Source organism: Cryptotermes secundus, unplaced genomic scaffold, assembly GCF_002891405.2.
Source record: "Cryptotermes secundus unplaced genomic scaffold, Csec_1.0 scaffold414, whole genome shotgun sequence".
In the NCBI taxonomy this organism is placed as follows: Eukaryota; Metazoa; Arthropoda; class Insecta; order Blattodea; family Kalotermitidae; genus Cryptotermes; species Cryptotermes secundus.
Window position 1 is genome coordinate 758,644 of NW_019743151.1, and position 13,162 is coordinate 771,805.

The 13,162-nt window shown below is 38.4% G+C and overlaps 1 protein-coding gene across 1 annotated transcript; it reads left to right on the forward strand.

Annotated features, from left to right (window-relative positions):
• The first annotated feature begins 789 nt into the window (after positions 1-789).
• LOC111873854 (40S ribosomal protein S11) lies at positions 790-11,601 on the forward strand. The gene is made up of 5 exons (XM_023868890.1): positions 790-896; positions 4,793-4,918; positions 4,991-5,107; positions 9,910-10,115; positions 11,428-11,601. The coding sequence occupies exons 1-5, from the start codon at positions 885-887 to the stop codon at positions 11,549-11,551; spliced, it is 585 nt and encodes a 194-aa protein (XP_023724658.1). The 5' UTR covers positions 790-884; the 3' UTR covers positions 11,552-11,601.
• The last annotated feature ends 1,561 nt before the right edge of the window (positions 11,602-13,162 follow it).

Sequence of the window (13,162 nt, forward strand, 5' to 3'; positions counted from 1 at the left end):
CTTTGTAGCCATGATGACAACTGCTAGACTAAAGTAAAACTGTAGGCCTAGAGCCCTTACTGAATACAATTTCCAGAAGGGGGAAACAATTCTGCTGAATCTCAGTGCAGGTAGTGCAGTACCGTTAGAAGCTTATTTTAAAGAGTTAGGGAAAACAAAATTCTGTAGAATGTATAGGATGCCTAAAATTCTAACAATGCATTCCGGAAGACTGGAAATTTTCCGTATGAAGGCTTATTGTGATTTCCGTTGTCCGCGTTAGACAGTTTCCGTTTAATCCAGGTTATTTAACATCTTTTTCAGTCCCAAAGTCAAGGGACCTGAAAATATTTCCGTTTAATAAAGGGTCCGTTTAAGGCAGGTTTTACTGTATTTTCCATCTGGTCGTCTTCGTCTCTTCTCACGCCGTCTGAACTTTTCTCAATTACCATCATATTACGACAGGATCGGTATTATTATCTTCCATTGCAGAAGGAAAGTGCACGAAATTAAAAAAGACAATCATGCATTACGTCAAACGAAAGTACCCACTTACGATGATGTGAGCAACAAATCAAACATAAGTTTCTTCAATCTGCGCCTGCTTTTCTGGAAACCAGTTGGCTGCTTGAAATCTGTGACTATCTCGGCTATTGCGGTTGCCAGTTTCTTTGGTGTGCCCCCGCTTCTACGTACACTCTGGTGTTGGTTTTTATCATTGGAAACGATTTCGGACTTTCCAACTTAGTAATCCATGCTACATTCTGTGACTTGCCGGACCCCTTCCACGGTTTACTACCGTCATCATTACCGATCATTACACTCACTGCCCTTGCATAGATGGGAGGATTACTGACGTATCAACTGTTTTATCCATTCCTTCGACGCTTGTTTGTGCAAGGAAAATGGCGGATCAAGTAGGTTGCTTGGTATTTTGTAGGGTGTAAACTTATTTATTGTACTTATAATTATAGTTCGTGTGCCTTTTAGATTCCGTTGAATATTGGTCTTAAATCTGGTAACTTAATGAGCGTGTGAAGGATGCGTGCTGGGGGTATTTAATTCAGAACTGTACACCCCACGTGTATGATCAGTTAAGTGTGTGTTTTCTTTAGCGTCTGGTAGCATTCAATTTGCTAAGCAGTTATGTAATTCTGTGACTTACTAGGTCACTGTAATTTATAACCCTCCAGGATCAAATGTGGAGTAGACGTGTGTAGTCGTTGAGTCTGCTAACAAAATTTTGGAATGTTTTTACTTCACCCGAATATTTTCTCAGAAGATACTGGAACCTGTTATAGCACATGCACCAGTAATGTATTTCAGCTGTCGTTGCTGTTATTACTAAATACAGATGGATAAAGCAGGAAATGAAGTTGGGGACTATTCTAAATACAAGTTGAATACCATACATAGCCCATTGCTATGTTCATGGTTGTTATGCTCTCGTGGCGCCATATCGCCACTTTTGTAGAAGGTTTTAAAGGAGTAAAGCCTGTTTTTACAGTTTTAATTTTCTCTCTCTCCTACTGGAATGTTGGTGTTAATTGGTGGTGTAATTCATTGACTGATCAGTTTCTAGCCCAAGTAAGAGGTAAACAAAGGTTTCTATCTAGATTGTGACGACATATAGTCTCGTAGATAGTAAGTGACGTTTTAGAGGAGCATGCTGCCTGCATCTTCATGGTATTTCACTGGAGGTGGAGGCAGCACATCCTCAAAGAGTAATCTGCATTGTAGCTGTCATAAGAACCCCAGTAAATGTGAGAAAGGAAGGCTGAGAGGCTGCTGCAGATCCTCTTACCATTCACCTGGAAGTTCCACATGCTACTGGTTCAGATTTGTTCCATAGTTGACAAAACACTTGATTGCCTATATACATTACAGTTTATTTCCATTGTCACCCCAATAAATGGTAGAACAGCAGTTATGAACTGAGCTTATATGTTTTGTGTTAGCCCACTCATAAATCAGGACCCTCTTGCTGCTGCTGCTGTGTTTGACCCATATGATAAGCAATCATGAATCATACATGTTATTTCTTGAGTGTAAATGCTCAGTATTGTGTTAGATGTTGAAGCAATTGATGTTCATATGCGATACGTGTAAAGTAGTTGTGTGGGGAAAGTAAGGAGAAGATTCAGTTATAAATATGAGGATGTCATAATTTCACATAGAAAAGCTGACAGTTCAGTCATAAATGAGTTAGGACACAATAGTGTTATTTTACAAAAAAAAAATGGTCGAAGTGCCAGATCATACAGAAAAGAAACTGGATTAAATCAGTGATAGGACATTTCCTTTGAAGTCTTGCACAAGAGATTAGGGGTTCAAAAAGTTTCAGGCTTCAAATCTGCTGCATTTCTGAAAAGGAACTTAACTGGATGAGTGTAAATATTATATAGAGATGTAAGAAATGTGTGTTTCACAGTGGGATATCTTCTGTGATCTGGGTGGGTTATATTTGTCACTTGATGGCAGTGACCATGCTGATTGCACTGCAGGTCAGAATGCACAAACAATTGATAAACCTCTTCCACTGAACTGGCTGAAAGCTTTGCAGCAGGCTTTCAGATAGCTTCTCTGTATATTTAACAGTGTGATGGTTGCATGAGTTAAGCTTGGACTAGTAAGTATGAAACCCAAATTTGTGACCGTTGGGTAAATTTAAAGAGGTTTATGGCTAATGTTGCAGTAGCATAGATGGTTGAGGCATTATGCTACAAGCCAAAAGGTCGCAAGTTAAATTCGTGATGATCTTGGATTTTTTCAATTGACCTAATCCTTCGAGCTGCACTATGGCCCTGGGGTGCACTTAGCCTCTAACAGAAATAAGTACCAGGAGTCTTCCTGGGGGATGAAGGGTGGCCGGCACGTAAGCCTGACAGCCTACCACCATCTGTGAGCCGACTGTATAGAAGATGTGGGAGCCTCAGCCTCTGACACCCCTATGGGCCTTCACTGTCTGTTACAGGGATAGTTTTACCTTTTTTTTTTTAAACATTTTTATGGCTGATGTATTGACTGCAAGATTCAAATTATTGTAACATTTTGTATTAAGGTGAGTATCTCCCACCACTTGCCAATTTCTGGCTATTTTGCCTTTTTGCAACAGATGTGGTAAATTATGAATATGATAATACTGAAATAGGGAAAGCCATTCACACATGAAGTCCTGCCTAGTTTTGCAGAATGTTTGGATATTACATACTGAGAATTGAGAGTTCAGCTGAAGTTCTGCTTGTGTGTCATATTCAAGGTACAGCAATGCAGTGTGACTATTTACAGAGTGCTGCTGGAGCTAAAAGAAAGGAAGTTAGAGAGTTGGTTTTTTTAAAGTTGTTCTTTGATCTGTGCATTTTCTTTTGACAGAATATTTATGAGTGAGTGTGGAGAACTGGCTGGTGCATGTGCATGTTCATGGTTGCAACAGTTATTGAAAGTAATTTGGTAGTGCAGGTCCAAAGGAGATATAGGGATGAGTTTCATGTTGATAGTATTCCCTCCTTTGACACTACCTTAGAGTGGGTGGAAAATTTTTGGAATACCAGTAGTGTTTTAATCATTTTTTTGGAAGTTCACCACCAGTCTACACAGCGAGTGTTGGAATGGTTAGGGAAGTAGCAATCAGCAGTCTGTATTGCTTTGCTAGACATCAGTCAACTGCTTTAAGTTTTTCAGACAGTTTTTATTAACTGAAATTTCCTCTGTAATATCTTTTGGTTGGCCTTCCATGCGCACACACTCCATCAACATCTTGAATATGTATCCGGATATTCATTACAAACTCATTAGGCCTTAAAGGACCTGCTTTCTAAGTGACTCTGGCCAAGTCAGAAAAACAGAATTTCTAATACTGGAGTGATGGGCAACCCACCTATACACTGCAAAAGTTATAGTTTGGTGTGGGAATCTGCCTTTTTAATTTTTCAGACGGAAGTGAATCGTCATATCTGGTTCCAACAAGATGGTGCTTCTGTGCACACTTTGGGAATTGATCAACTGTTTGAAAGCCAAATTAATTTTCCCACAGTAATGCTATAAAAGCTGTTACATTCCATAGCTCACCATTTTCTGCAGAAATTATATCCTAGGATTATATTGGTGGAAACACATTGGTTTCATTTCAGGCTTTGTTGTCTGAATGCTTAAGATATTTAAATTCTTTAAAATTCTATACAGCTGCCAGTACAGTGAAACTGGAATGAGACAACTAACTGATGCCATTTTCTTGTTTATATATCAGTTTCGTAGATAAGTTGAAACCAAGGAGCTGATGTGATGGAACTTACCTGAGCTAGTGCCAAGGTAACAGTGCCCTCATATGTCATAATGGCACGCTTAGTTGAGCACTATGAAAATTATGCTTTTATAAATAATTCTTAGGTAGCCGAGATTTAAGTGATCCAAGAATTGGCATAGTGTTTGTAATGTCTAATTTGGACATGGGTGCCACATCTGTAATCTATCCAAGCAGGTTGGTATAGAAGTAATGCCTTAGACTTGATCTGGGAGGTGCTTGGTTCAAGTGTTGGCTAGGACACCAGCTGTCTGTATTTAGGTTTTTGTGGGTTTCCTAGTCCCTACAGGCAAATGAAACCAGGTTATCTTGATTAGGGCACAGCTGCTTCCTTCTGAATCCTTTCTGATTCATCACTGATTCTACCATTTGGTGTTACATAGTTGAGATACTTAACAGCATTGTTAAATTTGTAACCAAGGTGCAGTTAAAAACAGTGTATGCCCTTAATTGTAAACAGAAACAGTGAAATTTCTGTTATTTTGATAAAAATAAATTGTTGCCTTTTTGCAGAGTGAACGTTCATTTCAAAAGCAGCCTACAATATTTCTCAATCGTAAGAAAGGCCTAGGGGCCAAGAAAAGGAAATCTCTTCGTTACATTCGTAATGTTGGTTTGGGTTTTAAGACACCAAGAGAGGTAGGTTGCATTTCAGTAAGGCGACTGTTTTGGTTTGCATTAATCTTGGTTTTGTTTCTTTTCTGTGTATAGACAGAGAGAGCATTCCAAAAGCAGCCACATTTGAACCTTAACAGAAAATTTGGGCAGAAGAAGAAAGCACTTCGCCGCTATCGCAATGTGGGTCTAGGGTTCAAAACTCCCAGAGAGGTTTGTTTATTCCATGTCTTTGCCTGTTGGTGGCTGGTGGCTGCTTGGCGGGTGATGGGAGAGAACTTATTGCTTGTTTTCACTTTACAGGGAATTGGATGACACTGCCTGATTTGGGCTCAACTGGTGTAGTTGGATATGGAATAGTTTCTGGTTTATGAATGGTGGTGGTGATAAATCTGGATTTCCTTCTTTCATACCTATGAATTAACCCCTCAAGCTGGCATTTAGACCCCTAATAGCTGTAGACTGCAGTAGTATTTAAATGGCAGTGAAACTTACAACCTGTCAAGGACATACTCAGTATACCAGCTTGAAGGGTTAATGATATAATTCTACTTTGAAGTGGACAAATTCAAATTCTGAGAAAGTTGGTGAGATTTGAAGCTTTGATGACAATGCTAGTTTGGATTTTGGTCTTCCTGGCTGTGATGCCCTCTGGTCTTTTAGGGGTTAAAGCATTTTGGAGTATCATGTTACCACCATTTGAGCATAGATTTGGCTTCTACAAGGCTGCATAGCAACATAACCCAGAAGACCATTATCAGAACTTTTATAGTGGCAAGGTCAAGAATGGTGAAGCTATACCTCCATTCCCCCATGCCTTCATGGCATTAGTTCTTAATTTATTAAGCATAGAGACAACTTTATGTAAGTTACATAAATTGTATGCTAAGTCTCTTTTATTGCAAGCCTCACTTAACATTGGTACTTAATTATTGACATTCTTGAGAAATGTATAGTAACAATTGCTATGGCATGGTAGTGATAGTTGGAATAGTGTCTGTAAAGTTTTTCTTACGAAGTATGAAAGAAGCTCCAAATAAGTGTTGAAGTTAAATAACATTTATTTTTGTGTGATCTGTTGTGCAGGTGTACGATATTCTTTTGTCAGTGAGGTGTTTTGTCTGTTTCTTATCAGTTTCATCTTTGTTCCCCCCTCATTTTTATTTATACTACACTTTTGTGATATATTCTTCAGCAGAAAAAACTACGTAGGTCGTACTGAAAGTCATGAGCAACTTTTCTTTGCATGTAACCTGGGAACAGCAGACGAAAGAGAGTACGGTGGTAGGTGGAACCAGCTGCTGTGTTAATCTTGAGTGTCTTGTGATGTCAGTAGCTTGCATCATGTGACCAGTATCCTAACAAAATGGCTGACAGCGATATGTCATTTTGCCAGCGTGCTGTCATCGAATTTCTTGTGAAAGAGGAAATCCCTGCTGCAGAAATTCACCAGAGACTTCAGCGTGCTTATGGAAGTGTGTGCATGGGTGCGAGCAGTGTTCGAAGATGGGTGAAACATTTTAAAGTTGGGAACACCAGTATCAAAGATAAACCTTGGAGCAGTAGTCCTCGAACAGCCTCAACCGAATGCAACAAGGAAAGAGTGGATGAGATCATTCAAGATGACAGGCATGTGACTGTGGACACAATAGCCCAAATACTTGGAATAGGGAACAGTGCAGTACAGGAGATGATTGAAAGCTAGGGCTATAGGAAAGTTTGTGCTCGTTGGGTTCCGCGGTTATTGACCGAAGACCACAAAGGTCAGCGAAAAGCCATCACTTCAAAACTGCTGTAGAGATATCAACACGAAGGCGATTCTTTTGCTCTGTATTGTGACAGGTGACGAAAGCTGGTTTCACGATTTCGAGCCTGAAACAAAAAGGCAGAGTATGGAATGGCACCATTTGCATTCTCCATCAAAAAAGAAGACAAAGACAGTGCCATCAGCTGCAAAGGTGATGGGCACAGTTTTCTGGGATGCAGAGGGGTTTATTCTGGCTGAATTCCTGGAACCTGGGCAAACCATCAGTGCTGCTCGTTATGTCCAGATGCTGCACAAGCTCCGTCGTGCACTACGCAATAAACATCCAGGACGAAACATAATTATCCTGCATGACAGTGCTTACCCCCCACGCCGCTAGCCTCACATTGGAAGCAATTGCAAAGAGGTGGTGGGAAGTTCTTCCACACCCCTCCTATAGCCCTGATCTGGCACCCTCCGACTATCATCTTTTCGAATTTGTGAAGGATCAGCTGCATGGACAACATTTTGAGACAAGGGAGCCAATTCAGAAAGCAGTGCATCAGTGTCTTTGGATGGCTGGAGGGAAATTTTCAAATTCCCAGAATGCTGGGAGAAATGTGTACAAAGAAGTGGTGATTATGTGGAAAAATAAAGAAAGGTCTAGATTTAGGTGGTGTATTTGGTTTGTAAATAATACAGCATGTTACTTTACAAAAAATTGTAGCTCATGACTTTCAGTACAACCCTCATACCTCATCTTAGAGAGATAGGATGGGGTGGTTTTGATTGGATTGATCTGGCTCAGGATAGGGACCAGTGGAGGGCTCTTGTGAACATGGTAATGAATTTTCGGGTTCCATAAAATGCTGGGAAATTCTTGAGTAGCTGCAGAATTGGCGGCTCCTCCAGAAGGGCTCAGCTCCATGAGTAGGAAGTAAGAAAGAAAGATTCTTCAGTAGAAATCAACAGTATTTGATGAAGGGTTTTGTAAGTTTGTTGTAAGTGAGAGAATGTGAAAGATTTTTTCTTTGTAATGAAACTTTTAGACTTTGATAGCTGTAGCGTGAATGTAGTTTCTTTTGATGATAGGGGATTTATACTTCTCTTCCTAAAAGCAGCGAAAGCAAAGATGATGAAAAGTATACTGTAAAGACTCAGCAAGATGGCATTAGTATGACTTCTTTATTTATCTTATCTTTTGTTCCTGTGTTCTATACAATTTTGTGTCTTGTAATTGGGTCACTCCATTCTGTGCAGTTTTCTGTTAAATGCCCCATCCCATGTAATGGGCATAGAACTTTAATAACCACTTGTCTAGGGAATTTTATCTGCTGTGGTGTAGTTCTTGTAGCCGTGTAACTCTGAAGTAACAGATTAACTACTGATCACATCTTTTGCATTCATCATATACTGAATAAAGAAGTGGGAGTTCAGTGAGATAGTACATCAAGTTATTCATAGACTTCAAGAAAGCCCATGATTTAGTTATGAGGGAATTATTGTATTCTCATAGAGTTTGAGGACCCTTGAAAGTACTTAGGCTTATTAAAATGCGTTTAAATGAAACATACAGTAAAGTCCATATAGGTAAAACATTTATCATAATTTTCCTATCCAGAAAGGTCTAAAATAAGATGATGCTTTATTACCACTGCTTTTTGACAAGGTCCAGAAAACCAGGTTGGACTGAAACTAAAAGAGAAACACACAAACTTTAAATGACACTAGTAAATAGGTTTGTCTAGAAGTAAATGAAAAGAAAAGTAGTATATGTTGCTGTTTCATCACCAGAATGCAGGGCAAAATCATATAAAGATAGCTAACAGATTGTTTGAAAATGTGGCACAGATCAAATGTTTGGGAATGAGAGTAACAAACCAAAATTTGATTCAAGAGGAAATTACAAGGAGATTGAATTTGGGTAATACTTGCTACCATTTAGTCCAGAAGCTTTCATCTTCTCATCTGTCTGAAAATATAAAAATTAGAACATACAAAACTATATAATTTTACCTGTGGTTTTGTTTTGGTGTGAAACTTGGTCTCTGGCATTAAGGGACAAATATGGGCTGAAGATGTCGGAGAAAGGTGTTGAGAATATTTGGAACAAAAAGAGATGAGGTGACAGGAGGTTTGGAAAAAGCTGCATACTGAGGAGTTTCATAACTTGTACTCTTTGCCAAATATAATTAGAATGACCAAGCCAAAGAGTATGAGATGGGCAGGGCATGCATGAATAGGGAGAAGAGGAGTGCATATAGGATATTGGTGGGAAAGCAAAGTTGGGACTGACACATAACCCAACTTGTGAAAGGTGCCTACAAGAAAATGAATCAACTGCACACATCCTGTGTGATGTGAGGCCATAGCTTATTTAAGATTTTGTCACTTGGGTCAGTTTTTTATGGAACCAAGTGACCTTTATGACACCCCCATAAGCAGGGCCCCACACTTTATTAAAAGTGTAGGATTAATAAAGGGCTAGTCCAAGGGGAAACACAATAGATCATTGAAGGTCACAGTGGGGGGGGCAGTTTTTATGGCTCACCCCTTACATACATACATACATACATACATACAAGGTGCATTAACCTGATCAAGGTGGTGTTGAGTTCCTGTTACCTCTTCCAGTAAGCTAGAGACATGGTGTTGGTTTGCATGTTCACAAGTATGGGTTAGTGCATTTGTATAATTTTACATAGCTCCATGGATGTGAGTACAACCCATGTGCATGTTGGTCTGCAAGAAATAAGATTTATATAAAATTCCAAGATGACTAAAACTTTTATTACAGAAATTTATCTGTTGTTGGCTGCAGTGATGTATGTGTGGATTCACCTGAGACTTGTGATTGACTTAAGTAATTTTCACTTGTGAGAGTATCAGAGCACAGAATCACATTAGACTAAAAAAAAACTGTGGTTGAAGTGCTCATTTGCTCAATGATGATCGTATATTTGGAAATCCATTTATTTTGAACACAGTGCAGTTTGTGACAGGACATGAACATTTGTAAATAATGTGAGAGTATTGATTTACTGTATTAACCATTTTTGTTGTTGCTGGTTGTGGGTCATGTTTTCACAATTTTTTGTCAGAAACATTTCTTTCTCGTTAATATTATGCTGCTAGAATGATGAAAAGTTACGACGGTCTACTGATAGCCATGATTATTATACATTTCTGACAACAGCAGTTTTTCATAGGAAGAACTGGTGTATAACAGTGAATTTCATAAGGTTTGTCATTTATTTTTGTGTGTTTGTAGGCTATTGATGGAACGTACATTGACAAGAAATGTCCATTCACTGGGAATGTGTCAATCAGAGGACGTATTCTAACAGGCGTTGTTCAGAAAATGAAGATGCAACGGACTATAGTCATCAGGCGTGACTACCTGCATTACATCCGAAAATACAATCGTTTTGAGAAGCGACATAAGAATATGTCTGTCCATTTGTCTCCTTGCTTCAGGTACTTTGTTTTACTGGTTGTGAATTTAAGACTTAAAGCTGGACTCACGGTTTTTGTGTTTTACCTTCTGTCTGTGATTTACGTGGACAAACAAAACTAACTTACTTTGTTATTTGAGACTGTAATGTAGTTAAGTGATCATACCAAATTAAGGGTAGGAAATAGGTTTTATTTATACCTTCAGGCCAGGGAGCTTTTTAAGAAAATTCTATAATTCACTAATAGTCAAATAGCCTCTGCATGTCTGAATAGAAAATTTCCTGAACCTTGAAGCTCTCAGGTCCTGCTAAGAACTTTGTCCCCTAATGATATTGCTGGAAAGATATGCTGATGTTTTGCAGTTGTCTGCTTCTCAAGGCCAAGTAAATTCCCTGCTGAGGAATAGGGTATTTACACTGGCTGTGAACATACTTTTAAGATGTACCAAGGGACATAAAACTAACAGTAATTAGTTTGGACATGATAGGTGGAAGACCTTGCTTGTTATCTCAGGCTGTTCAGCCATTTGTTAAACCACACCTCTACATATGCAGTACAAGTGCAGTAAAGGAATGTAAATACATGTACTAGAAATGCCAAAACTTCCATTTCTGTCAAAGAGTAGAAATATTTTCACAGTAGAAGTGTGAAGCTATTCGTGGAGGCCATGGAGGCCCATAGGATTGTGAGATGTCAAGGGCCCCACATGTTTTAGACAGTCGGCTCACAGGTGGTGGTGAGGTCAGCCTTTCACGCTAGCCGCCCTTTACCCCCCAGGAAGATTCCTGGTACTCATTTCTGTTAGAAGCTGAGTTGACCCCTAGGCCATGGTACAGCTGGAAGTATTAGGTCAACTGAAAAATCCAGTGACCTCATCGGAAATCGAACCCACAACTTTCCATCTTATAGCATTGTGCCTCAACCAACTACGCTACCAAGTTCCCCTATATTATCTCAGTATGTATGAAAAAGTAAAAATAGGTAGTCATATTAATATTCTCATTACTGATGTGGGCCATGTTTTTGTCAGTTTCTTTATTAGAAGTCATCTGAGTGGAAGAATAGCAAGCAACTTTATTCTAAGCCAAAAGTTACATTTTAGATTTGAGGTTCATTTATGAACATAATTTTGGCTTGATTTTCATGGCATTTAGACGTAAATGTAAAATTGGCCATCTTGCCAGAGAGTGACCTTTTATGTATGATGAAAATGCATGACGGTCTTCTGACATTCATGAGAGAAGATAAACATGTTTCTGACACAGTAAGTTGTTTGTGGTGCAGATATGTCTTGTCAGTGTTGGAACAATTGCATATGAACTTCTCATTTCAGGGACGTGGAGATTGGAGATGTGGTGACAGTCGGAGAGTGCAGGCCCCTCAGCAAGACGGTCCGTTTCAATGTCCTTAAAGTTTCCAAAGGGACAGGAACAAAGAAAAGTTTTAAAAAGTTCTAAATTTTGTAACAAAATTGTATAAATTGAAGTAAAGTGTTGGTGTCATTGTATTCATGTTTTTGAAATCCCCTAGTTCATTCCTCTTAACATGAAAATAGATATTGGTGTATTATACATCATATGATATCAGTATTTGCATTGGTATTATGTCGTCATTCACTTCTTCCTTGCTGGTGTTGGGGTCCAGTTGGCCTGTTCCAAGTATTTCAAATGAAAATTTTAATCTGTTGCTTTCTATAGTTTTATTGTTGGTGTTGATCCTCAAGACCCAATCTTTAACGTGGAATTTCTCTTACAGCTGACTCTCAAAATAATTTCAGCACATACTCATCAGTAACAGTGTAATGAATGGTTTTTGTAATAATAGAATGAAATTGTAGGTTTGTTTAATGTTTCATCCTAGGTGGCTTGGTGCCTGCTTGGTTCCTTTGAGCAATATACACAACAGTGTATATTTATTAAAGTAAGTTATTTGGGAGACTTTCACATTTTCAGTCCTTATCTTGCAACATGTCATTGTTTTGAGAAAGTCATTGCTTATGGGAAGGCAGTATTTTGTGTATTGTGCCCTCTGCAGTCATTTCTCATTTCTTTGTTTTGTGTCCTGGGATCCTTTTTAGGCCATGACCCTGTCGTGTGCCTATACTACAGTCTGAATGAAACTTGGTATTTGGGAGTTTTAATCAAATTGTTTGTTTTTTAATGTATTGCTGGAGATCTATATTAAACAAAGTACATCGTTTTAGAGTATAATAATAATAATATGAACAATGAATGGATCCCTGATGATACTGTGTATTTATTCAATATAGCTTTTTTTTTTTTACTTTCCTGTTTTATTGAAGTAACTAATTGTGAATATTTGTGAGCGTTATGTCTCTTTATTGTAAGGAAAACTTTTATTACTGTTAGAGTCTTATAATTCAGTTTGTCTAAAATGGCATCTCTGGAATTACAGAAAGTCATTTTGCTTTGAGGTGTAGCCACATTTCTTGTCTTATATAATTAATTTTAAGAGCACAAATGCTGGAATGTTGTGTAATTCCTTTTGCAGAATATGCCTGTTATGTATATACAGGACTTCGACAAATCTGAATATGCACAGCATATCAGATGTCTATATAAAGTGCCATTAGGTGCTGATGTGATTGAAGAAATAAATGAACTATAAGCGATCAAATTTGGTGTGGTGGAGAATTTAAATCGGTGTCCCCACATGCTAGCTTGAAACTCAAGTATGAAGCTGTCTTCCTGCCCCAGTTGTTTTCGTAGGTGTACTGTGTTACAGTGAGGATAATGATGTGTTAACATAGACCATACAAAATTTTGTTTTGTACAACTGACCACCAGTTTTGCATTTTACATGTGTGTATTATTACATGCCTTACATTCATGCTGGCTTTCTCTCAGTTTTAAACTGCGAAGCTGTACGTATAGAATGTGTAACATGGCATATTTATAGCTAATAATGCAATATAATTCTGGTAAATTGAACTGCTAGTAAAGAAGCAATTGAAACCAAATGCATAAATGTGCAATCTAAGAGAGAGCATTAGTGTATTAGTATTTAAATGGAATTAGAATGTAAAAATACTACACCTTTGCAACCAG

Bases quoted from the DNA above. Each gene is read 5' to 3' on its own strand.
- LOC111873854 (XM_023868890.1), top strand. The intron at 5,108-9,909 runs GTTTGTTTATTC...GTGTGTTTGTAG, and splicing joins GGTTCAAAACTCCCAGAGAG to GCTATTGATGGAACGTACAT. The intron at 10,116-11,427 runs GTACTTTGTTTT...TTCTCATTTCAG, and splicing joins CATTTGTCTCCTTGCTTCAG to GGACGTGGAGATTGGAGATG.